The following is a 26,376-nucleotide window of genomic DNA, read 5'->3' on the forward strand; positions in this document are numbered from 1 at the left end:
GTTTGGAGGCTTTGAGCACAGCAGAAACGGAGACCTCAGAGGTTCTAAAACAGCCTTTTACATCCTGAAGTTAAAAATCAGATCAACTACTTCTTTGCTTAAAACCCGTCAATGCTCTTGCTATAAAATCCAAAAACCTCCAGACAACCCTCACCTACATGGTTTTTCTCTCCTCTGTGTTTCTTTCCTACTCCTTTTCAGCCCATTCTTGCCCTCATACACTCTGCCCTGGCCACCCCTGCCGTCTTCCATCTCCTTCAACCCTCCCACCTGCCCCAGGGCCTTTGCACCTGCTCTCCCTTCTATATTTATGGTTTGGTGATCACTCTGACTTAAGACTCATCAGCATCATCACTCTCTCAGGAGGTTCTTGGGCTGAAATCACTGCCTCTCCTCCCCATTATTCTTATTCTCACACTTTTACTTATTTCCTTCACATTGAGTATCAATATTAGATTATTTTTAAATGTCTCTGGCTATGTCTCCCATTTAAATGGGAGCTCCAGGACAGCAGGTTGGTTTCACCACTGTTGGATTCCCAACATGCAACCTAAGCTTGGCACCTCATAGGTGCTTGGGAAATATGTGCTAATAAGTGAATGAATGGCCTTTTTCTCATCTTGGGAGAGATTGTGATTTATCCTGGACAATGAGGAGTCATAAAGCGTTATAAGCAGGGGAGTGATGTGGTCAGACTTGTGCCTTTAAAGGTCAACCCTGGTCGCAGCAGGGATGTTGGATTCAAGGAAGTATAAAATGAGGGAAGGGAGATGAGAGAGGAGGAAGATGAGGTCAGGACAGAGTGGACAAGGGCGATGGAAAGGAAGTAGGAGAGTGATCAGTCTCCAAAGGGCAGGAGGGCTGGATTTAATGATATCTTAGGAGAATCGGTTAATTAGCTCTTGATCTCTGTGGCTTTTATTTTCTCCTTTTGCTGACTCACTCCTTTTCTACTGCATCTTGGAGTTCCCAGGCTTTTCTGTGGGGAAGAGGTATTAGTTTACCTGTAATTGTTCTGTTGGAAGCCCATGCCTCAGTCCATCCTCACCCTGTATTTCATCATTGTTTGACCACAGATCCTGGAAGCCAGTGGCTTTGGCAAAGTCCAGGCCATGAAGGGTCTCAATGGACTACGTGCACGTTTACCTATCTCCCTCTGTGGGGACCCTCTGGTCGTGTCCACATTTCCTCCCAGGGAGGGAACTCAAGAGACCATGCCACAGCTTAGCACAGAGCATTATGTGTAGTAAACACTCCAAAACGTTAGGTGGTAGATGGGTGGGAATGGCTGAGAAAGTGGGTAGGGTGGCTGGGGGGGTGGGTGAGTGGTGGGTAGATGCATGAATATTTGGGCTGGATGAGTGATTGGGTGGTGGGATGAATGAGTATGTAGCTGCATGGGTGGGTAGATAGTAGGTGGATGAGTGACTAGGTGGGTAAGTGATTGGGCATATGGGCGGATGGATGGATAGATTGATCGATCAGTGGATGGATAGATGGACGAGTGAATGGGCAGATAGGTGGATGGAAAGACAGATGGTATATGGATGGGTAGATGGCTGGATAATGAGAGATGGGTGAATGAGTGGGTAGAAAGATGGATAGTGGATAGAATATGTGAATGAATGGAAAAAAAGATGGATGAGTGAATAAGTGAGTGCATGGATTGATGGGTGAGTGGGTAGATAAATGGGTGGGTGTATAGTTGGATAGTTTGGTGGCTGAGTATATGGATGGATGAATGGGTGGTTGGGTTGATGGGTAGGTGATGAGCAAAAGATGAAAATAAAAATGGAAATTGTTTGGGTTGGTCAGAAAATCAAGCTCACACACTTTCCAGGAACCTGGGCCAGGAACCCCGGGGCTTGATAAAGGTAATCAGGCTACATTGAAAAAGTACTAGAATCAGACATCTGGTCACTCAAAGACCATCCAACAGCTAATAGGTACAGTGCCTGGCATATAGTAACTGCTTAATCAATGTTAGTTGTTGTTATTGTGGTTGTTAGTGTGGTTACTAAAGTTATATTAATGTGTACTTGCTAGTGTTATGTATGGTGCTAAGCACTTCCCATGCCTTATCTCATTAGTCCCACCAGCAACCCTGGGAGGTAGATTCTATCATTGACCCCATTTTACTCATGATTATGATTATTATTATTGGGTTTTATTATTATTATTGGGGCAAAAGAGAAACGGGCAAAAAGATTGGAGTCCAAGCTGCTAGAAAAATCCCTGGGGCTACTGGAACTGTATCTGGGCAAGGCCACAGCATAGAGCAGTTGTCCTGAGTGACAGCCACTCAGAGGTGTCAATTATACCCCTTGAGCCTTTGGGTACCCTCATAACTGAAAACAATGATTCCTTCCCAAGGGTCTGTGGGTAGAGGGGAGAGGGGATTGATTAGTTTTGCTCAGTGCCCAGCAGTGCTGAGAAACCTGAGTAGGATACTCAGTGGGATTATAAATAAGTGATGCCTGGTGTTACAGAGTCCAAGAAAAAAAATCTGACTTCAAGTGGACATGTCTCTTGCCAGCCCAGCTTAGACGGGGATTCACTTGTATTTACATGGATGAATTGGGCTGACTTGACCTCATTCAGCCTCGGAGAAAACTCTCAACACCTCTCAGTGGGAAGTCTGCCGAGAGGGCCTGAACAGAAGATGGTTTGTGACCTAGTGCTGGTACTTGGCTGCCTACTTACTGGTGACCATCAGGATACTTACTGCACCTCTTTTTTTTTTTTTTTTTTTTTTTTGCGGTATGTGGGCCTCTCACTGTTGTGGCCTCTCCCGTTGTGGAGCACAGGCTCCGGACGCACAGACTCAGCAGCCATGGCTCACGGGCCCAGCCGCTCCGTGGCATGTGGGATCTTCCAGGACCGGGGCATGAACCCGTGTCCCCTGCATCGGCAGGCAGACTCTCAACCACTGCGCCACCAGGGAAGTCCCTTACTGCACCTCTTGATGAGCTTTTTAGTTTTCCCATCTGTAGAATGAGATGGTTATACTTGAACTCTTAATGCAAGGCTCCTTCTCCATAGAACATTCTAAGTTTTATTACTCTTTTTGCACTGTTTCCTATAAGTACATTATAAGGAGATGATAAACTCCTGGTTAGTGGAGAGAGAATTGAATCACTTGGGCTCTTTGGGACTTAAATGACAAAATCACAACACAATCTGGCTTTACTAGATAAGAAGGGGTATTCAGTAGTTCCCATAAGTGGAAAACCCAGAGGCACTGCCTTCAGGCATGGCTGGATCCAGGAGCTCTAATGACATCGACAGGACTCAGTATCTCAGTCTCTGGGCTCTATATTCCCTTCTATTGGCTTTATTTCTAGATAGTCTCTATGCTTATGATGGTGGAAAATTCTAAGAAACGAAGACCAGGTGCTTTCAAATAATTTATAGTCTTTTCATTTAGAACATAAAATTTCTAAATTGGGCACTCTGCAGAGCCTGGGGAAACAGAGAGCGGCAAGACAACTTCTTTGGACTTCCTTGGCCTTTGTGTGCAACAAGCATGAAATTAAATTTATACCAAGGCCAGGAAAGTAACATAAATAAGAAAAGAGTCTTGAGTGAGGAATATTAGGCAAAGGTGGAGACTGTAGCATAATAGAGAGCACATCCTGCCTAAAGGGGGTGGCTGTGATTCAAGGCCAGCCACTCCTCTTGTGCCAGCTGTAATTGCCATGTTACACAGGAATGTGGGCCAGCTTTAATCAGTTCCTCTTAATTTTTCAAGAGAAGACAGAAATCCAGATTTTCATGGAAATCCCTCTGATATTTAAATATTAACTAAAAAAAAAAAATCTGTGATGGCCGCACAACAAAAGTCTGCAGATAACCAGCTCATGACCTCTGCTATTTAGCATAGGAGATTGCCCAGAGGACTTGAACACTGCTTACATACTAACGATTTCTTTTAAAAAGATGTATACAAATATCAGTTTAGCTGACTTGAGACTATGAATCATCTCAGAGGGTCTCCTCATGAAAGGCTTGGAGTCAGAGAAGGGGCCCATAAGAGAACTCTTTGCCAGTTTTATTTCTTATATACCTTGCCCCCACCCTCACCAATAGGATTGGATACTCCTGGAGTCAGAGGTGTGTCTTATTCATAAGTTTCTTGTATACCTTCATATAAGAGGATTTCTTTATTCATTCAATAAATATTTATTGAGCATTTACTCTGTACCTGGCATTGTGCTGGGCACTATGGGAACAGTGTGGCAGACACTGTTGGTTGCCTACCCAACTTTAATCTTCACTTCTTCCTTGTTAAATAAACTTCAATTTTGTAAGGGCAGTAATTAGTCTAGCCCTATAGGGTGAATCTTATTTTCTTTGACAGTGATTGGTATAGGAGTGGCCATGTGACCCATGATATGGAACTTGGCAGAGATTTTTTTGGGGGGGTGGGGGAGGATAAAAGGAGAATTATTTTTGGCCACCTTGGCCATCTCCTTTCTGCCTTTGAATATGGTTTTATGGAGACTTATGCCTGGAGTGGTGGCAACTATTTTGTGAATATGAGGCAACAAGCTTGGGACAAAAAGCCAATATACTGAAGAAGACAGAGAAAAAAAAATGGAAGAAGCCTGGGTCCTTAATAACATAGTTGAGCTGCTTAATCAACTCTCCTACCACCCTCTTCCTAAATTTTTATGTGAGATAACTAAATATCCTTAGTCTTTAAACTCCTGTTAGTAAAGTATTCTGTTCCTTGAGATGAGCAAGACAGACCACCTCCTGCCCTTGGGTAACCTACAGTCTATCAGATAATGAGAGCTAGCAATGAGTGCATGCTTTCTATAAATTCCTTATAATAATTTCCATCCTCCTTTTACACGGAAGAAAAACATTGAGCCTCAGAGAGGTTAAACCACTTGCCCAAGGTCATTTTGCCACTAGCAACACTTACTTCCTTCTTACGTTTGCACTGAATCCTTTGCACTGAGTAAATGTATGAACAAGTAGTAGGAACAGGGCTTTTGCATAAAAGTTACAGAACTGTTTGCACTATCTGCACTTCTAACAGCCAATTGTACACAGAGGTTCTTTATCTGAATCTGGAGCCAGAGCCAGAACTTTGCAGGAATTGGGCCACCTGGAGTGACAAATCTGAATGACATGGAATATCTAGCACTAGCCTCGGACTTGGGGAGGACTCTGCCCTGTCAGAGCACTGTAGCTATGAAATTGCCCAGCTATTCCCACCACTATCATCCCAGTCCAAACCCCATTATCTCTGGCCTGGACAATTGCAGAAGTCTCATGATGGGTCTTCCTGCTGCTACCTTATGTCCCCCAGATTCCATAATGCACGCAGCAGCTGGAAGAATCACTTTGAAACGTATACCAGCACATGGAACTTCTCTGCTTAAAACTCTATCATGGCTTCCCATCACAATTAAAAAAACTCAAAAACATTCCTTAACCTTGAGAATAAAATCCCCAAAGGGCTCTGCCTGGCCTGGTTCCATCCACTTCTCTAACTTCCTTTCCCAAGCTCATTTCTATCTTAGGGCTTTTGCTTGTTTTGTTTCCCCTGCCTGTACCTGCATCCTCAGGACTTCACATGGTTGTCTTCTCCCTGCCCTCAGATTCTTGCCTTAGATATATCACCCCCTCCAGGAAGCCTTTCCTGCCTGACCACCCTATCTAAAGTTGCTGATACCTCTCCCAGTCATGCTCTATCACTTCCTCTCACTTACTTTTCTTCATGGCATTTAACACAATTCAAATGATCTGGTTTATTTTTTTACTTGTTTATTAATTGTATCCCCCACCAGAATATAAGTCCATGAGTGTAGAGATGGCCTGTTTTATTCTCACTGTATTTCCAGTGTTCAGAGTAGTACCTGGCACATAGTAGGTGCTCACTAATTACTGGTTGAGAGAATAGCATTTTCAGACTGGGAAATACCTTTGCCTTCTATTAAATTAATCTAAGGCTTCTCAACCTTGGCACCATTGACATTCGGAGCTGGAGAATTCTTTATTGTGGGGCTTCAACCTGTGCATTGGAGGATGTTTAGCAGCATCCCTGGCCTCTACCTACAAGATGATGGCATCTTGGACACGGATCATGATGATGGAGGTGACGAGAAATGAACAGATTAAAATATATAATAATATTATGTGCAACTCCATGGAAATGAATTCCTTAATTTTAGAAATGAAGGAAAGGGCCAGATGGGGAAGGATCTTACTTTAGGGCACTGTGGCTTGCTTTTCTCCTCCAGAACAAGGGGCTCACCGCTGTGTCCACAGCATCTATTTACTTATCATGCAGTAAATATGTATGTGAAAGCATAAATGAGTAAACATGGGGCCCAACTATGGCATCCTTAGGGAGGCCTTGCTCACTTCTCTAGGTAAATCCTTCAGTTTTTTATTCATTTCTGGAGTTTATTTGACCGATTCTGTCTCCCCCACTGGACAGGGGGCTCCAGGGGAGGACGTATTCTTTGTTGACCCTGGCACAGGGTCTGGCACACAGGAAGCTCTCAATAACCAGCTGTCCAAAGTGACATGAATGAATGATTGAATCACCAGGCTTTATAAGCTAGCTCACCCTTCACTCTCTCTTCCCGTCACCTTGCTTTATTTTTCTTCTTAGCAGTTATCACCAGCTGCCACACTGGATATTTATTTGTTGATGTATCCATTGCTCACCTTCCCCTACTAGAATCTAGAATTCCATTCTAGAATTAGACTTTAGAATCTAGAATGGAAGCTCATGAAAGCAAGGGCTATTTAAAATTGCAATCTTCTCCCCCTACCCCTGCCTCTATCCCTCTCCTCTGCTTCATTATCCCACTGCGCTTATCACCGTCTGACATATCCTTTGACTTTCTTGGTTTTGGTCTGTTTCCAACCAGCTCCACAAGGGCTGGACGTTTGCGTTTGGTTCACAGCTATATCTCAGACGCTTATCTTTGTGCCTTGCACACAGTAGGCGCTCAAGCCACGTTGTTGACCGGATGAAGGAAGCCGGGATTGAGAGGCAGGCAGTGGAGGTAGCCCAGGTGGGAAGGGCCAAACCGCTAGGCGCGCTTCCTTCGCCCAAGACCCCAGCCCGCCCCGAGCCTCACCAACTGGCTGGCCCGGGCAGGCAGGAGTTAAGCGGCGCGCACGCTTCCGACCCGCAGGTGGCGCCGTCCCGCCTCGGTGCCCGACTCTGGGCGCTCAGAAGTGCGGGACAGAATCGCAGCGAGCGCGGAGCCGAAGCTCAGCCCCGACTTGTTGATCTCGCCCAAGCAGCCGCCACCGCTGCCGCGGGAGCAGGAGAAGGAGGAGGAGGCGGCGCCGCCCGAATCCGGTCTTGCCACCCGCGCCCCCAGCGCCCGTCCGCGCCCCCAGCCTCGGAGAGCGCGCTCCGGCCCCGCAGCGCCTGCTGCTCCGGCGCGTCGGCTGCCCGTCCGGCGTAGGCCGGGCCCAGCCCGGCCCCGGGTCCGCCGCTGCCCGCGGGCGGGGGCGCCCGGGCGACCGCGGCGATGCGCGGTCCCTGGCCCCGGGAGGCGGCCACCCTGGGGGTGAGTGTTGGGGCTCGCGCCGGGGGCGCAGGGGGACGCAGGAGGGGGTCTCGCCTGCCGCGGTTCGGCCTGTTGGTCCACGCAGGCTCCGCGGTTTCAGGCTGGGGGGTGGGGTGGGTGAAGGGCCTGGGCCCGGGGAGGTGCGCGATCCGCATTCTGGGGTGAGGGGTTAGGGCGTGAGCTTCACATGCCTGGGGGCTCAGAGGAGCCCCTGAAATCCCCAGTGCGCGGAGGGAGGAGGGCTCGTTTTGAAAAGGCCAGAAAATTCAGCTCACTTCCCCGCCTCCCACCTCCCCCACCCCTTCCCTTCCAAGCCCCGGGAAAGGCGCAGAACCCGGAGTTATAAAAAGCCACCGCAGGAGAGGAGCGAGGAGGAGGCGGCGGAGGAGGAGGAAGAGGAGGAGGGGGCGGGGAAGGAGCGAGGGGAGGACGAACCAGGTGCATCTCCAGGACTCTGCTCCCCCCTCCTGCCATGGGGCAGGGGGCGCAGAGGGAGGGGCGGGACCCCGCGCAGAGCTTGGCTTTGCGTCTTCAGGGTTCACCTCGTTGCCGGAGAGACCTCAAGAGATGCTCCCGTGGCTTGGGGAGAGGGGTCGCTTCAGGACAGCGGGGCTTCATGACCACCCCGTCTGTTGTGACCGACAGGTGGGCACCTGAAACCCTCCGGAATTCCTCCCGATCTTTAAAGGTTTAGAAAAAGCAATCCCGCTGCCACCCCCAAGCCCTCAAATCCTAATTATCTCGGAGCGGGGGAAGGAAAAGATGAGCAGTTAAAAAAAAAAAAAAAGTTTTCTCATGCAGCTCCCCTCTTCTCCCCATTGCGGGGCCAGGTCGGGGACTGGACGGGGAGACCTAGGGAGAAGCGAGTTTCAGCACTCGAAGGGGCGGACAGCGCCCCAGGCGGCCGGGTCGGGTCCCGGCAGCAGAAGCCCGGGGTAGGGCCTCCTGGGCCCCCGGGGCGCCTCTTGGGGACCCTCTCCCCGCCCCGAAGGGCGGCCCCTCCCTCCAGCCACGGGGTGGGGCGGGCTTCAGCACCGGCGCGAAGGACAGCGCCCAGCCTTTCAGCGGGCCTGAGCGGCTTAAGCGCCGGGAAGGTCAAGGCCGGCTGGGGCCCGGGTGGAGAGGTGGGGAGGGGCCGCGCACAGCTCCCTGTTTGCTGACCTGCGTCTGCTTTCTGCCCCGCAGCCGTCGGGATGGAGGTGAGAAGACGGCCGTGACGCGCGCCCGCGCGGCCCCCTGCACCCCCAGCAGCCCACAGCGCTCCCTGCCCCCCTCCCCCGCGGCGGCTGGCCTTGCCCTCCAGTGACAGCGGCCTGGGGGGGCAGGGGGGGCGGGGGCGGCCGGACCAGCGATGCCGGCGGGCATGACGAAGCATGGCTCACGCTCCACCAGCTCGCTGCCACCCGAGCCCATGGAGATCGTGCGCAGCAAGGCGTGCTCGAGGCGCGTCCGCCTCAACGTCGGTGGGCTGGCGCACGAGGTGCTCTGGCGCACCCTGGACCGCCTGCCCCGCACGCGGCTGGGCAAGCTGCGCGACTGCAACACGCACGACTCGCTGCTGGAGGTGTGCGATGACTACAGCCTCGACGACAATGAGTACTTCTTCGACCGCCACCCGGGGGCCTTCACCTCCATCCTCAACTTCTACCGCACCGGACGGCTGCACATGATGGAGGAGATGTGCGCGCTCAGCTTCAGCCAAGAGCTCGACTACTGGGGCATCGACGAAATCTACCTGGAGTCCTGCTGCCAGGCCCGCTACCACCAGAAGAAGGAGCAGATGAATGAGGAGCTCAAGCGCGAGGCAGAAACCCTACGGGAGCGGGAGGGTGAGGAGTTCGATAACACGTGCTGCGCCGAGAAGAGGAAAAAGCTCTGGGACTTACTGGAGAAGCCCAATTCCTCTGTGGCCGCCAAGGTGAGTGTGAAATCTAGGGGCTGCTGGGCTGGGGCATTCAGCCTGTGTCCCCAGATCGAGGACCACGGCTGGGGGGACTCTGGCTTAGTTCCCAAATGTGAAGACCAGAAAAGAGGAAGGGCTATGGCTGAGATGTCAGAGGTGAGGACGAACGACCCCGTCAGACTGTTCCTTTGTGGCACTGGCCACCTCCTCCTTTTATCATTCAATAATTTATACCCCAACTTTGTGGGAGAAAAGGATTTACAGAGACTTATGAAAACCCACAGCAAGAGAATGGACACTGCAAATAAAAAGGGCACAGAGAGACAATAAAGCTTTGGGATGGAGTAAAGTTGAGTTTGGTCTATTCTACATAATGCTCCCTTGTGGAGGCCCAGACCCGGGCTGGAGGGGGGTCACCCTGCAATTTTAATACTTATCCCTATATTTATAACCTCATTTTGCTCCAAGAAGGGAATGAAGGCAGCTTACGGACATACGTGGAGGGCATTGAGACACTGTCAGGCGGTTTTAGCATAAGTGAGAGAAACGAGGCAAAGGGACTCTGGGGGGTGGGTGTGTGCGTGCATGACGCATGCAGCTGGCTGTGGATGCCTGTGGGCGAGGGGTCACCCCTGGTTTGGTCTTTCTTAATTTGGTGAGTTGATTCCAAGAATGGTTTGATGCAGCTTCTAAAGATGCTTTGGCTGTTGGAAGAGGATGTAAATTTCGAAATAGGAGAGAAAAAAAATGAGGCAATGTGAAAAATAAAGCAGGAGAAAGAGGCAGGAATGGGTCCAATCACACTGGGTAGGCCAGGGAGTCCTGTGTGCTCTCAGGTAAAAAAGCAGAGGCTGTAAGGAACTAAGAAAGGATTGGGGTGGGGGCCAGGCCAGGCCAGGAGGTCATTTGTTGATGAGCAACTTCTCTGTGTCAGGTTGGGACTCGGGGATGCCTCAGAGAGGTGGGGGCCTGTCTTCACGTGGTCAGTGTGCTGGGATTTGGGAGTAAATGACAACACAGTGTGTGCAGTGCTCTAAAAGAGGCCATGCGGGACCCAGGGGGAGCCCAGAACAGAGAGGTGTTGATGTCAAAATCCAGGAAAACCGAGTTGGGAAAGATGTGTTGAACATAACTCATTCTCTGAGTGCAGGGCCAAAGAAGGCGGGGGCAGGTAAATGTATTTATGGCGAAAGGAAAAAGAGAAGAGGAAGTCTACATACCAGCCATGATGTATTAGCTATAGGGCTGCCTCCTGTCCAGCCTGGCCTCTCACTGTGGGTGCTCCCTGGCTCAACTGCCCCCCACTAAAGGCCCACCTACAGGGCTGGGTCTGGAGCGGGTTTTGTGGGGTCCTTTCTCCAGATCTGTCTGCCCAAGGAGAGGCCTTTGCGAGTGAATGTAGGACTGAGTGGCTGGTTGGAGGGTGGAGAGAGGCCCAAAGGTTTTCTCTCTTCCATGTCGACTCTAAAGAGGACAGGGAGATTCCTAGGCCTGTTTCCTCTTCTGTGGGCTGCCTCTGGCCATAATCCTGCCCCAGGTTTCATGTCCAAAAAGCCTCTCTCTTAAGACATAGTCACTCACCCTTAACCGGCTTAGGATCAACAGACTTATTTTGCTATTTCCAGGCCTGACATGGGTTCTTCCCCTCCACACCTGGTTTAGACCCAGATATGACTCTCCCTCCTTCCTGCCCTGTCCCTAAGACAAGAGGGGTAGAGGAGGGGAGGGTCACTTCCCCAGAAGAAGCAGACAAAAGGCTGTGTTTGGGTTGGTGCCTGACAGCTAGGCAAGTAGCTCAGGCTTGCAAAAGGCGCTGTTTGGGAATCAACAGCTTCATCTCTCCCTCGGGTTAATCCGCTCACAGGGACGAGTTTCATGACCTCTCTGTGATCCTAGGCTGGGGCTGCCGGCTAGTCCTAGCAGATGGACGACGGCCTAGGATATTCTGCAGCCAAGGCTGAAATGGTGAGGCAGGCAGGCTCATTGGCCCTCAGTATAGAAAACCTGCCATTGATCACGCATCTACTGTGTATGAAGTATAACAACACATTTAGCCTTATACCAATTCTCTACTATTATCCCACCTTTCACAAAGGGGGAAGATCAGAGAGGTTAAGTAACTCACCTAAGGTCGTGTGACAGGCAAACAGGAGGAGCCAGAAATTCAAACTCAAGTGTGATTTTGAAGGCACTGTTCTTTCCATAGTGGTTAAGTACCATAGTCTCCTCCGCAGTCTCCCTGCTTCCACCTTTGCCCCCTGCAATCCATTCCCCATTCGGCAGCTGGAACGAGCTTTTCTAAATGTATATTGGATCACATTATTCATCTGCTCGAAATGTGCCAGAGAGGTTTCCCATCGCACTCAGAATAAAGTCCAAACGCTTCACCATGAATCCAGCTTCATGACCTCTCTGAGCTCATCTCTTCTCTCTTCACTCAGTTTCAGCCCCACTGGCCTCCTTGCTGTTCCCTAAACAGGTCAGGCTTTATCCTAACTCAGGACCTTTGCACTTGCTGTTCCTGCCGCCTAGAATTCTCTTCCCCATATTGTCCCATGGCTGGCCTCATTCCTCATAGGAGCTGGCCCCTGCTCAAATGTCCCCTCCTCTGAGAGACCTCTCCTGACCCCTGTTTAAAACAGCCTCCCTCCCCTTACACTCTGTCACATCTTGCAGTGTCTTTCCTGCACAGGGTTTAAGCACCATCTGAAATTATACTTGCTTCCTTGTGTTTCTCCGTTTCTCCCCCACAAGAGTATGAGCGTCAAGAGTGGTATTCACTGCCCTGTTTCCAGCACCCAGCGTGGTGCCTGGCACAGAGGATCTCCAGATAACTACACGTGGAATGAATGAATGGAGCAGGCAGTCAGTCAGTCACTGGGTCTCAGGGTCTGGGAACCTGTCATTCCTTCCTCCCAGCCCACCTGCAGCCCAGTTCTCTGTGCCTCTGGCCTCCTTCAATCGTTTGTTCTTTGCCCTCCCCACCCCCATCCAGCCCCCCAACTTGGATGCTTTGCTTGTCAGAACAGCAAGGCCTGTAGAAATTTCTCAGAGATCACAGAATAAGAAGTCAAGTGGAGGATCATTGCTGGGTGATTGTGAGATACAGAAATGACCATACCTCATATATTTAAGAGCAAGGACAGACCTGGGTTCCAAGCCCATGTTCACCCCCTCCCCAGTTTCTGGCCTTAGGCAAGTTCTTCACCTCTCCAAGCTCTAGCCTCCCGCCAGCTAGCCTTCTAAAGTATAGATAAAAGGCCCACCTTGCAGGGTCATCATGAAATCATGTTTGTCAAAATTTAGCACAGTGCCTAACCCACAGTACATAGGGCTTATTGTTATAAATAATAGGGGGCAGAGGCCTTTCTTTATGCCTGGGTGGCTGAGTTGCAGCAAGCCCTTTCCTTCTGATAGCAGTCCTGGAAGGCTAAGCTGCCACTGTTAATAATTGATGGATGTTCTGGCAACACAGAGACAAACCAAAGCACAGGCCCTCGCCTTCCCCGTCAGGGGAGTGAAAATCAAAATCCATTAGGCAAAGGGCAGTGTGGTTGATTCTTGTTTGGAAGCTGGGGTCAGCTTCATCAGAGTGACATGATTGCAGTGCTGGGCCACCACTGAGTTTCTGCTTTCTGGGAAAACTACAGGCTTTTCTCAGTAGGAGAGACAGGGAACTAATTTGCCAGGCCAGGGGTGTCTGTGGTCCCTGGAAAAGTCTCAGGGTTAAAGCCTGAGATAATTTCCAGAGTAGCTGCTGTTTATTGTGCCAGGCACTGATTAGTGATACTTTATATGCACTATCTCATTGAAGTCCCTTCAACAATTCAATCAAAGTAATCTGCCAGTTTGGGCTACAAGTCACAGATAGAAACATGGAAGTGGCTTCTGTAAGGAGGAAGATGCATCTTCTCACTTAACGGAAAGTTCCACGTAGCTGGTTTTGTGTTAATGGTTCCATGATGCCAGTAGAATTCTAGATTCTTTCTGTCCTTCTGCTCCTCCAGTGCCTGCAGGTGGCTTGGTCCTCAGGCTGGATGCCTCATCTCACAAAATGGCTACCTAGTTCCAGCCTTCAAATGTAGACACATGATATCTGACCATTGAAGAAGAGCATGCCCTCTTATGTGCCTCTTTTTTTTTTCTGCAAGGCAAACCTTTCCCAGCAGCCTCCTGGCAGACTTCTTTTTAAATCCCATTGGCCGGCATCAGGTCACATGCTCATGCTCTGTCTGCAGGGAAGCCTGGAAAAGCGCGTCTGGCATTTTCAGATGAGGGAGGGAATGGATTTGATGAGTGGTATTAATATTCTTTTATAAAGAGAAAATGGAAGCTCTGAGAGGGGCAGTCACTTGCCAGAGCTCACACAGCTAAGTGCTCAGTCAATATTTGTTGAAGGAATGAAAATAGCAGAGCAAGGGTCTGAACCCAGGTTGGTCTGGTTCCCAAACCTGTGCTGCTTCAATCTGGAATCTTGGACAGCTCGTTCAAGCTCTCGGAGCTTCAGTGAGCTCATCTGCCAAATGGTGATGGTATAAGTGCCCACCTCTTGGGACAGTTTTGATGATTCAATGAGATTTCAGATGTTGAATGTAATTTGCAAATGGAAAGTACTTTATACATATGAATTAGTATTATTATATTCCAGTGTGAGAGTATTCTTTATTTAGAGACTTTGGTCAGTACTTTGCCCACCACAGAATTAAAAATCAGCTCTGGGGACTTCCCTGGTGGTCCAAGTGGATAAGACTCTGTGCTCCCAATGCAGGGGGCCTGGTTTCATTCCCTGATCGGGGAACTAGATCTTGCATGCATGCCTCAACTAAGAGTTCGCATGCCACAACTAATACCCAGTGCAGGCAAAATAAATAAATAAATAATAAATAAATAATTTTTTTTTTTTTTTTTTTGCGGTACGCGGGCCTCTCACTGTTGTGGCCTCTCCCGCTGCGGAGCACAGGCTCCGGACGCACAGGCTCAGTGGCCATGGCTCATGGGCCCAGCCGCCCCGCGGCATGTGGGATCTTCCCGGACCAGGGCACGAACCCGTGTCCCCTGCATCGGCAGGCGGACTCTCAACCACTGCGCCACCAGGGAAGCCCAATAAATATTTTTTTAAAAAGCCTTCCCCCCGCCCCCAAAAAAAGATTCAGCTCTGAAGTCCAACAGATGTGGTTCATTTCTACGTTGCTTACCAGGAATATGACCTTGGGTAAGTTCCTTTCCTCCTCTGAGTGTTAGTTTCCTCCTCTAGAAAATGAGAATTATAATGGAGCCCGCCTCTTAGGGCCATTAGGAGATAATTTGCATAAGGAGCTTAACCTAGTGCCTGGCATGTAATAAATGTTCTATATGTGACCACAGTGATGATTAGTATTATCACCAAATTCCTCTCTTCTAGCTACTCCCCTGGTTGGCAACATCCCCTATTCCAGTGTTGTTGATTGTAGGATCACCGCCTGCCCCCTTGGGATTTCATGCCGTTAGTGTGATGATGCTTCTACTTCCTTGACTTGATCCAGGAGGGATTCATGTTTTATCATCAAGAAAAATGAGGGAAACCAACTCAGAATCCATGGGGCCCCTCCAGTGCTATGAATCGTCTGGCTGAGGCTCTTGCTGGCCCGGGTCAGTCATCCTGGATGTTTGTATTGGGTTGGCCAAAAGTTCGCTCAGGTTTTTGTTATGGAAACCCCGAACGAACTTTTTGGCCAACCCAATATGCCAGAGATTCAGAATCCTGGCTGTGGGGTCACAGACCTGGGTTTGATTCCCAGCCCTGACATTTCCTAGCTCTGGATTTTGGACAAATCATTTCATTTCTCGTAGCTTCCATTTCCTAATCTGTAAATGAGGATGATAAGCAAAGCTACCTCCCAGGGTTGCCTGGAGGATTAAGTTTGATCGTGCATGGAAAGCACTGAAGCCACACTTCATAAATCCAGTATCCTGATTTGATAAGGGGAAACACGGAGGATGCTTCAAGGACTTGCCTGGGTCACACAACAAGTTGGGGAAAGATCAGGGGCCATTTTCAGGCCTTTCTGCCCCTCCCTTGCCCCCCCCCCACCCCCGTTACCCTCACTGAGGTTCAGGGGTATTTCCATTCCTCCCGGATGCTTGACCAGGATCATACCTGGGCAGCTGGTCTCCCAGGGGTTTTTGAAAGGCTACGAAAAGCTAGAGATTGTGAAAATGTTTAGGAAGGACAAGTGCTGGCCAAATGAGCAGTTTGGCCAAAGCTTAATTAACTGAAAGAGAACAAGCACGCATTAAGCACCAACCCCATACCCAGCACTATGTGTACTTCCTATACTTGATAGTGTCGTGGATGGGAGCCCTGATTTTAGGGTTGCCCAAGTTCAACCTGTCGTGGATGGGACCAAGTTCAAAATTTGACTCCCCTGTTACTCCCCATGTGACATGTGACAAACTACTGCACCTCCATGTGCCCCGGTTCCTTCAATCATAAAATGGGGGCAACAGCAGGGGCTGCCTCATTGAATCGCCACCAGAATTAAATGAATTAATGCATGCAAAGCATTTCAAATAGGGTTTGACACGTAGAAAGCCCTCAGTAACTGTTAGCGGTTTTTTTGTTTTGTTTTGTTTTTAATTGTCGTTTCATTTAACCCTCCATACTCTCCTGCCAGATAAATAAGATCCTTTTCAAAAATTCATTATTCTTATACAAAGATACATGCTCATTATCAGGTGAGGTTACGTAACTTTGCTCAATGTCACATAGGCAATTGGAGCAGAACGGGGACCCAATCCTGATGGGGAAGATATGGTCAGCGTCCCACCCATATCCTTTTAGCTCTTACCTTTTCAGTGCCACTAGCCCAACTCCCAGCTGCAAGCACATGCAGTTCTTTGCCTAGAAGCTTCCTCTGGCCTGTGGAGTTCAGTAAAGAGAGGGAGTTAAGGCCCTACCTGGAGGGAGAAGCCCTCAACTGATGACTGATGGGGAAGGTGTATAATACTTCAGCTCCCTCCCCCTGGATGGGGATATAACTCAGAGGTTCATGGTCCACACTGGCCCCAGAGTTCCTCAGCAGAATTCAGCCCCAGGTGCCCACAGTGGTTCCTTGCCTGATAGTACACTCTGTTTGGCCTCTTCCCTGTCTCATGTCCCCTCTCTCCTACCAGTGTTTTCTAGGATCACTTCCTACATAAGCCACTTTACTCAGATCTTTATCTTAGGATCTGCTTCTAGGGATGCAACAAAAGACCTGTGGGAAACCTCAAACTCCTAGCGGGGATCATCTTGCAAGAAAAAATTCCAGGGCTGGTTGGGCTCGGTCAGCCTCATTTCCAGCTCCTGGAGGAAATAAAAACAATAGCAGCCGCAGCTACCACTGTGCCTGACGCAGTGCAAGGAGCATTAAATGCAGTGTGGTATCTGATTCCCACAGTCACCTCACGAGGGAGGGATAATTATCCTCATCTTACAGCTGTGGAAACTGAGGCCCCGAGAGGTGAAGTGGCTGGCTCAGGGTCACATAGAGAATGGGAGGACTGCGAGCCCATGATCTGGCCTCTGTGCCATGTGAATGACCTTCAGGAAGTGAGAAAAGAGCTCCAGGATGCCTCTTCACCTTGGTGAGAGGCCTTCAGCGTCTCCCTCCTAACTTGGGAGTGTTCCTGGCCCCAAAGACTACGGGATGGGACTATAGGAGACACAGGGTTAGCATTAAGCATTATTTTAATAGATAATTTAAATATTAAGTTAAGGCCTTACCTTCTCCCTGACATGGGATATTCTTGATTTTGGTGTCTCTGGTAGAGGTAGGCTCGACCGGATGGGGGCAGGGGCAGAGGCACACCCCTGCCCCCAAATTGGAGGCGGGTGGGGCGGGAGCCGGAATTCACATGTTCGTATCCAGAGCACCAGTTCTCCTTTAAAATTTCCCTGATGACATAAATAGCAAATAAGACGTAATGTTACCACGTGAGACATATTCCTGCGGGTACGGGTATGGCCTAGGTTCCAATTCCACCCCCACTGCTTCCTGGCGGTATAAGCCCACAAGTCACCTCACCCGTGCTGGGAATGGGAATAAGAAATAGGGCACACTGGGCTTCCCTGGTGGTGCAGTGGTTGAGAGTCCGCCTGCCGATGCAGGGGACACGGGTTCGTGCCCCAGTCCGGGAAGATCCCACATGCCACGGAGCGGCTGGGCCCGCGAGCCATGGCCGCTGAGCCTGCGCATCCGGAGCCTGTGCTCTGCAATGGGAGAGGCTACAACAGTGAGAGGCCCGTGTACAGCAAAAAAAAAAAAAAAAAAAAAAAAAAGAAATAAGGCACACTTCACAGAGCAGGGTGCTCACCACTGTCTGAACATTTGGGTCACCTGAGCTTCGACAAACACCCATACTTGCACCCCACGATTGAAACAATCTCTGGGTGATTTCTTTTTTATTTGTGGTAAAATATACATAACATGAAATTTACCATCGTAACCATTTTTAAGTGGATAGTTCAAGAGTGTTAAGTATATTCATGTTGTTGTGCAACCAATCTCCAGAACTTTTTATTTTGCAAAATTGAAACTCTGTACCTGTGAAGCAATAACTCCATCCCCACCCCTCAGCCCCTGGCATCCATTCTTCTACTTTCTGTCTTTATGAATTTGACTACTCTCGGTCCAGTATTTGTCTTTTCATGACTGGCTTATTTCACTTAGTGTAATATCCTCAAGGGTCCCGCATGTTGTTGCATGTGTCAGAATTTCCTTCCTTTTTAAGGCTGAATAATAATACATTTTGTGTATATACCACATTTTATTTGTCCGTTCACCTATCAATGGACACTTGGGTTGCTTCCACCTTTCGGCTGTTTTGTGAATAATACCGCTAGGAACGTGGCTGTACAAATATCTCTTCGAGACCCTGCTTTCAGTTCTTTTGGGTGTATATCCGGCAGTGGAATTGCTGGATTATGTGGTAATTCTATTTTTAATTTTTTGAGGAATCTCCATACTGTCTTTCATGGCAGCTACACCATTTTACATTCCTACCAACAGTGCACAAGGGTTCCAGTTTCTCCACATCCTCACCAACATTTGTTATTTCCTGCGTGTTTTTGGTTTCGTTTTGTTTATCGTAGCCATCTTAACGGATATGAAGTGGTATCTCATTGTGATTTTGACTTGCATTTCCCTAATGATTAGTGATGTTGAATACCTTTTCATATGCTTGTTGGCCATGTGCATATCTTCTTTGGAGAAATATCTATTTAAGTAAGTAGCCCATCTTCTAATCGGGTTGTTTGTTTTTTATTCTTGAGTTGTAGCAGTTTCTTTATATATTCTGGATATCAACCCCTTATCAGATATATGATCTACAGATATGTTTTCCCGTTTGGTAGGTTGCCTTTGTACTCTGTTGACTGTGTCCTTTGAGGCAGAGAAGTTTTAACTTTTGATGAAGTCCAACTTGTCTATGTTTTCTTTTGTTGCCTGTGCTTTTGGTGTCAGATCCAAGAAGTCATTGCCAAATCCAATGTCCTGAAGTGTTTTCCCCATGATTTCTTCTAAGAGTTTTATACTTTCAGGCCTTGCATTTAGGCCTTTGAGCTTTGTTTACAAACTTTGGGACTCTCATTATTATCACTAACACATTTCTAGAAGTCTGACTCTCATCTGCTTCTGCCATGCTCTGGGTGCAGGACGTCTCTGGCTTTTCAACCTCAGCGCTGTTGACATTTGGGGAGGGATCATTCTCTGTTGTAGAGGGCTGTCCTGTGCATTATAAGATGTTGAGCAGCATCCCTGGCCTCCACCCCCTAGGTGTTGCATGAAGAGTGGGCATTAGAGAAATAAAAGATGAGCAGCTGCCAGGAGGATGTTGCAGCATTGCAGTCAAGAGAAGATGGCGGGGGACTCCCTGGTGGTCCAGTGGTTAGGACTCGGTGCTCTCACTGCCGGGTCCCAGGTTTGATCCCTGGTTGGGGAACTAAGGTCCCCCAAGCCACACGGCACGGCCAAAAAAAAAAAGAGAGAGAGAAAAGATGGCAGCTTGGAAGAGGAAAGTAAGTCAGTGAAATGTGGCTGGATTGGGGATACATGTGGGACGTGGGGGCGGTTCCTGGGCAATCACAAAACCTCAGCCTCCACCAGCAGCCACAGATGCCCAGTCCATGTGATGGGTCTTAGGCCCTGGGCACTTTCTAGCTGTGTGTCCCTGAGCCAAGTGGCTCAGTTTCCCCATCTGGAAAATGGGCCCAATCACAGCCCTTACCTTATAAAGAGGTTCTGAGGATTAGATGATGTAATATAGTAAATAACAATAAACAGATAACACCCACAAGCTCAATAGCAGCTGTTATTATTAGGATTGGTCGTATTCATTTATTCAGTAAGATTTATTGAGCACCTCCTGTGTGCTGAGCACTGTCCTAGGTGTTGGGGACACAGCACAGAGAACAAAACAAAGATTCCAGCCCTCATGGCACTGAGATTCCAGTGAATAGAGAGATTAAGACCATTCAAAAAAGAAACAAATACAGATACTTCCTGGAGCTGAGAAACTGTGAAAAACAAATCATGAGACAGTCAGAGGAAGATGAATGCTAACTGGATATTTGATGTTATGGCGGAATGAATGCTATTTTTTAGGTGTAATAATTGCTATTGTGATTATGTTTGGAAATATTCATATTTTAGAGGTACATACTGAGGTATTCATGGATGAAATGACAAGATGAAATAAATATGCAATATTTTGGTTGTAACAGGTGACACGGAGAAAGGTCAGCAGGGAAGGGGGCGGGAGTGTTCGGGTGCAGGGTGTTTAACCAGGATGGTCAGAAAAGGCCTCACCAAGAAGGTGCCAATTAAGCAGAAACCTGCAGGAAGGGAGAGGGGGAGGCATGTGGACTTTGGATGGGGAGAATGTTTCTGGTGGAGAAAACAGCACGTGATAAGGCCCTGGGGCTAGAACACATCTGGGGCAGTCAAGAAACAGCCAGGTGGCCAGTGTGGCCAGAGCAGAGTGAAAGCAGGGGAGCTGGGGAGGTAAGATCAAAGGGATGACTTTGTTGCTGTTGGACTTTGGTCTTTCCTCAGAGTCTGAGCCTCTGCGCTGGCCTCCCTGCCTCCAGCTGTCCCCTTCCAGTCCCTTCTCTGCAGGGAACCCAAGCCATCTTTCTCAAGTGTAATCTGCTCATGCTAATCATCCCCTTCCAAAAACCCTTCCATGGTTCTCACTGCCCCCAGAATAAAGTCCAGACTCCTCAGCCTGACCTTCAAGACCTCAGCCAACCTCTCCACCTTCGTCTCCCCCTGTCCTCTGTCCATGGTACCCTCTGCTCACACCACACCCACCTTCTTGCATTCCCTGAATACACCATCCTTCCTGGGTCCTGCTCCACACTTCTGCCCAAGCTGAGTCCTCTGCTTTGCACTCCCTTCTCCCTCTTGTCTGCCTGCAGTCTCTCTCTCCTCACCCTTCAAGGCCCAGCTTCTCCTCCCTCCACCACCCACACCCCCATCAGGCAGCACCGCCTGCTCCCTCCTCTGTGCTCCAGAAACCTGATGTTCATAACTTCCTTGCACAAAACACTCTGAAGACTAGCTTATGAGTTTTTCTGTGGATGCCAGGCCTGGCCCACAGAGAGACAGGAATGCTTAAGAGAGCAGGCTCTGCAGCCCGACTGCCTACATTCAAATCCTAGCTCGATGATGATTCAAGCTGTGTGCCCTTGGGGGAATGAATTTCTCTGGGCTTCAATTTCCTGATCCATAATTTGGGGAGCCTCCTAACAACCAGAGTAACAATTCTATTTCTCTCTTTCTTTTTTGGCCGCACAGCACAGCTTGTGGGATCTTAGCTCCCCAACCAGGGATTGAACTCGGGCCCTCGGCAGCGAGAGCTCAGAGTCCTAACCACTGGGCCTCCAGGGAATTCCTGTGACAATTCTATATGAAGCACTCAGCGATCCCTGGTACTCAGCATGTGTTCAGTACAAGTTAACCATTGCTGTTATTATTAATTTTTATTGTAGTTTAGTGTTAGTAAACAATTGTTGAGTGAATGAATGAGCAAACTTGCATGATCTTATGGTGATTGATCAGAGGGGTCTCCCATACAAGGCAAGGGTCTCCCAGGTGTACCCCCTCCAATCTCCTCCCACCTTCCTTATCTCTACCTGCCCTCTACCATCCCCATACTTCCTGGGCCAGGAAGAAGTGACTTCTGGCCTTCCATTCACAGCGAGGAGGTGCAATTGAATTAGACACTTGAGGTGTTCCTTCACACCCTGTCTGCTCCATTTTTGCTCTGCAGCAGGGCTGGTCTCCACCATAATTGCCCACCATGGCCTGGCAGACAGACACTGTCTTTGAGAGAATAATGTTATATTGGCCAATTCCACATCATCTTTCACATCTGCCAGGTAATGCACCTGGAATCAAACAGCTTCTAAACATAGAGCATTATATTTCACTAATTGCTACCTAAGGCCCATCCCTGAGTCTTTCCAAGGTCTGTGTGATCCTTGCGGCCCCTTACCTTGGCCAGCATTGCTTCTCAGTGTCTTTGTAGACCCAACTGTTCGTACCGAAGAGGCAGTGCATGATCGCCCTGCCAGGGGCATGTGAGAACAGAAAGAAAGGTGGGGATAAGATAATGTTGGGGGACTTCCCTGGCGGTCCAGTGGCTAAGACTCTGTGCTCCCAATTCAGGGGGCATAGGTTCGATCCCTGGATGGGGAACTAAGATCCTGCATGCCGCAAAGTGTGGCCTCAAAAAAAAAAAAAAAAAGATAATGTTGAACCAGCCTTCAACATGTCTAGAATTCCCACTGAATAGATCAGTTTTCTTTTATCTCTTATGCTGTGGGTATGTTTACACATCCCTTATTGTTCCTTGAAATACTGACCGAAATTTGATTCAGTCATTCCCTCCTATTCCTGGGACAATCCTATTGGATTCAAAGTTAGTTTCCTTTCTAGGCTTCTCTGGTCCTTCTAAATTCATGTGGGTATATGTGCATGTTTTGAGGTCCTCCTTCAATGCCACCTGTTGTCTGTGTGACAAACATTTACTGCATGTTACTATATGCCAGGCATTGTGCAGGGTGCGTGAGAAGCACTTGTGTATCTATTGGTTTAGGATTCCTTTGGTTGTGGGTGACAAAAATGCAATTCAAATGGACTTAATCAAAAATAAAAATGTAGGGCCTCCCTGGTGGCGCAAGTGGTTGAGAGTCTGCCTGCCGATGCAGGGGATACGGGTTCGTGTCCCGGTCTGGGAGGATCCCATATGCCGCGGAGCGGCTGGGCCCGTGAGCCATGACCGCTGAGCCTGCGCGTCCGGAGCCTGCGCGTCCGGAGCCTGTGCTCCGCAACGGGGGAGGCCACAACAGTGAGAGGCCCGCATACCGCAAAAAAAAAATAAATAAATAAAAATAAAAAATAAAAATGTAATTGAAAAGTCTTGGGTTAGGTAGGGCTTCAGGCAGGGCTGGATCTGGGGCTTAAATATATCATCAAGAATTGGTCTCCAATCCATCTAAGTCTCCTCTTATCCATGTTGGCTTCTCAGCAGGCTGTGCAAACATGGCTGGAAAGACAGCACCCAGCAACTGTAGGCTTCCATCCTGGGGAAAAAGCAAGTCTCTTCCCCAATAATTCCAGCAAAATCCCAGGGCTGATTTTCACTGGTCCATCCCTAAGCCAATCACTTAGCCAGGTCTGGGTCACATGACAATGGCTGGTTCTGAGTTGGGACTGAGAATGGGAAAGAGGTGGTTCTTCAAAGAAAAATTGAAATACTGTTAGCAAAAAAGGAGAGAATAAATGTAAGCTGGCAAAAATAATCCATAGCCATTATGGAGTTTATAGCCTGCTGGAGGGAGATAGGCATTAAACAAATAAAAAGTTAAATGAAAGAATAATCACGAGTGTAATATGTATGCTGGGAAGGAAAGAAGGTGTTTAGATAAAGAATAACAGGCCAAGGTCAAAGAGGAGTGCGGGTGGCCCTTTCTGAGAACCTGAACTTGATTTCTCTCCTTCCTGAGCCGCAGAAGTGATCTTCTACAAATTCTTTTTCTACCTCTCCTGCACCATTTAGCATGCTCCCTCGTGTATTCTGTTTTCTTCTAAACTTGTATTACCGCCCCAACTAAAGCAGGATATTCTCAAAATCTAGGACTGTATCGTACTCATTTCTGTGTTCTAAAGCAGGGTAGGCTGCCAGTTTTGTAAATAAAGCTTTATTGGAACATCAACACGTTCATTTACCTATTATCTAGGGTTGCTTTTTGGTAACAACAGCATTTACAGGGAAAGTTTTCTGACCCGTGTTCTAAAGTCACCCCAGGGCCTGATGCAGGGGAGGGGCTGGCTTTGTCAGAGGGGGTTTGTTGGAGGACTGGAGGGAGGGAGGGAAGGCACAGTTAGCCCTGTGACCTTGAACAATCACTTAACCTTTCTGGGCCTCTGGCTCTGTATCTTGCAATGCCAGCTGCCCCTTCTCATCCTTCAGATCTTGGCTCATATGTCACCTCTTCAGAAAGGCCCTCCCTGACCTTGAACAACCAGTTTGGACTTGGTGGCATTTCCACTCTTTCAATGATAAAATGTCTCTCTGGTTTATTTTCAGATTAGGCCCACTTGGGGCAGGTGTCCTTCCCCTCCTCTTCACCAGTGTTTTTCCTCCTCTCATATGCCATCTCCCTGGTAGGATGAGTGGAAAGAGCTCTGGCTTGGAACTCTGGAGGCCTGGGTTCATAATCCTAACACCACCACATATGAGCTACGAGACCCAGGGCAAACAGACCCATCATCTCTCTGGGCCTCAGTTTCCCTACCTGGAAAACGGGCATGGTAACTTGCCAAGCAGGACTACTGGAAAGACAGGTGCACTCATCTGTGCCAGAGTGGCCAGCACTGCGTTGGCCAGGCACGGATGCTCTGTTCATGTTGTTGGTTTTCCTTCTCTCTTCCTTTTGTCAAGAGGGAGAGAGGAGAGAGAGGCTACCCCAAACCTTGCCTTAATCAGGCCTCTTATGACACCTTTGCTTGCTTGAACCCTTCATGCAATGGCTGTGCCAAGGCATGACTGGAGAGCGGGGGGCTTAGACCCTCCCCCCAACCTTCTCCCCAGTCTCCATCACACCCCGCATCCGTTGATGTGGGCACATGGAGTCTTCTCCATCTTACATAAAGCCCCATGCAAATGCAACCCAAGGCAGGTCCCCTAGTTCCCCTCCCCCTTCCTTCAAGTTTCTACCCACCAGTACCCACCCCCTGCATAAAAATTTTAGACTCTTGCTGGCCTCACGACTGGGAGGATAAGCCAATCCAAAGAGGTGGTTTTCAACACTCAGTTAAGGAGGCAGGAGAGAGTGGTGGGGACTGCGGTGAACTGGAGCGTATGTGCCCATCCAAGGAGGCAGCTGCTATTCAGCTCGAGGCTGGATTCTGCGTCCAGACTGGGTTCTGGGCCCAGCCAGAAATTTTAGCTTTCACTGAGATATCCACATTTTTCAATGTTGTCAAATAATTTTTTAAAAATTAAAAACATTTGAGTGAGCCAAACAGAACACGTCTGTGGACCACATTCAGCCTTTGGGGCTCCACTTCTTGACCCCTGCAGCATAGAACCTTCGATGGCTAGAAATAGCAGGGGGTGATCACTTCTTGCCTCTGAGACCCTCCCATCCGGAAGGGAGTGTGGAGGAAGGGTATAGAGCCTGGGTGTCAGAAGTAACAGGTCCCCTCTCCCCTCTCCTTACTGAAGCACAGCACAGGGTGGCAAGTGTCTGTTGAATGAATGACTGTCCCACACAGGTGGGACTCCAAAGCTCAAGGCATCCCATCCCCGGTGAATGACAACATAGGTCAGGGAAATTCACAGCTAAGTCCTAAGTTTATTAGCTAATAGGATCCTAGGTCCCCCTACCCAAACTCCAAAGAGAGCAGGAGGAAAAATCTGCTGAAGTGGTTGGGAAAAGCACTGAATATTGAGTCAGCAAACCAGACTGACTCTGAGCCTCAGATTCCTCATCTGTAAAGTGGGAATAATAAATTACCTGGGGTGGTCCAGAGGATGCAATGAGATATAGCATGTGAAGTGTTCAGCAAAGTGCTGCAAATAAATGTGAGCCAGTGTTATTCATACTGTTATTTTCATCTTCATCATCATCCAAGCCTCTGGCTTATTTCTGGGGGCTGTGGGCCTGTGGGAGAGTTTATTGTGTAGAATTCAACTTTATATCCTTATGAGGTGATGTTAGCTCTACAAATTCAGGCTGGAAAGCTTGGGATTTCAGAAATTCTTTGTAGAGATTAGGGTGCCTGGGATTGGAATTCTGGTGTTCAGGGTTGCAATTCTGTCACTCAAGATCACTGCTGTGGTTGATGTTCATTCTTGGAGCATCGCCATTCAAGGTCACAACTCTGGGGTTCAAGGTCAGAAGGCTGCCATCCAAGGTCAGAATCCTCAGAATTGTAATTGGACCCAAGGAGTACACGGCCAGAGTGTTGATATTTGTGATTGAAAACTCCAGCAGACAAGGTTGGAATGCTGATGTTTCAGGTTGGAACTCATGGTTGGAGTTGGAATTCTGAGGTTTCAAGGTCAGGACACTGACCTTGGCGTTTGTGATCAGAATTCTGTCAGGCACATTCGGAACGCTGTTGTTTAGAGTCGGAACTCCTATTTCCAACGCATTATTTGTGGATCTCTTCCCTTGTGTGTGTCATTACTGCTCAGCATCCCCCTCTGGCAGAGTTCCTGAAGAAATGCAAACCACAGAAGGTTCCCAAATCTCCATTTAGCCAGGGGGGTTCTGTTACACCTCTTTCTGTTTCTGACGCCCATCCACTCGGGTGGTGCTGGCAGAAGTGACGTGATCCTCAGGAAGGCGGCTGAAGAATGCCAACCCCCTGGGGGGCACCCGGATGATCTCAC

The 26,376-nt window shown here is 48.7% G+C and overlaps 1 protein-coding gene across 1 annotated transcript in view; it reads left to right on the forward strand.

Moving 5' to 3' along the window:
* Positions 1–8,898: 8,898 nt before the first annotated feature.
* Positions 8,899–26,376, forward strand: part of KCNB1 (potassium voltage-gated channel subfamily B member 1) — a 102,601-nt gene continuing 85,123 nt past the window's right edge. Inside the window, exon 1 of the mRNA XM_060078435.1 lies at positions 8,899–9,465. Coding sequence (XP_059934418.1) covers positions 8,899–9,465 — 567 coding nt within the window. The remainder of the gene's footprint in view (positions 9,466–26,376) is intronic.

The sequence above is a fragment of the Mesoplodon densirostris genome, chromosome 16, assembly GCF_025265405.1.
Source record: "Mesoplodon densirostris isolate mMesDen1 chromosome 16, mMesDen1 primary haplotype, whole genome shotgun sequence".
Classification (NCBI taxonomy): domain Eukaryota; kingdom Metazoa; phylum Chordata; class Mammalia; order Artiodactyla; family Ziphiidae; genus Mesoplodon; species Mesoplodon densirostris.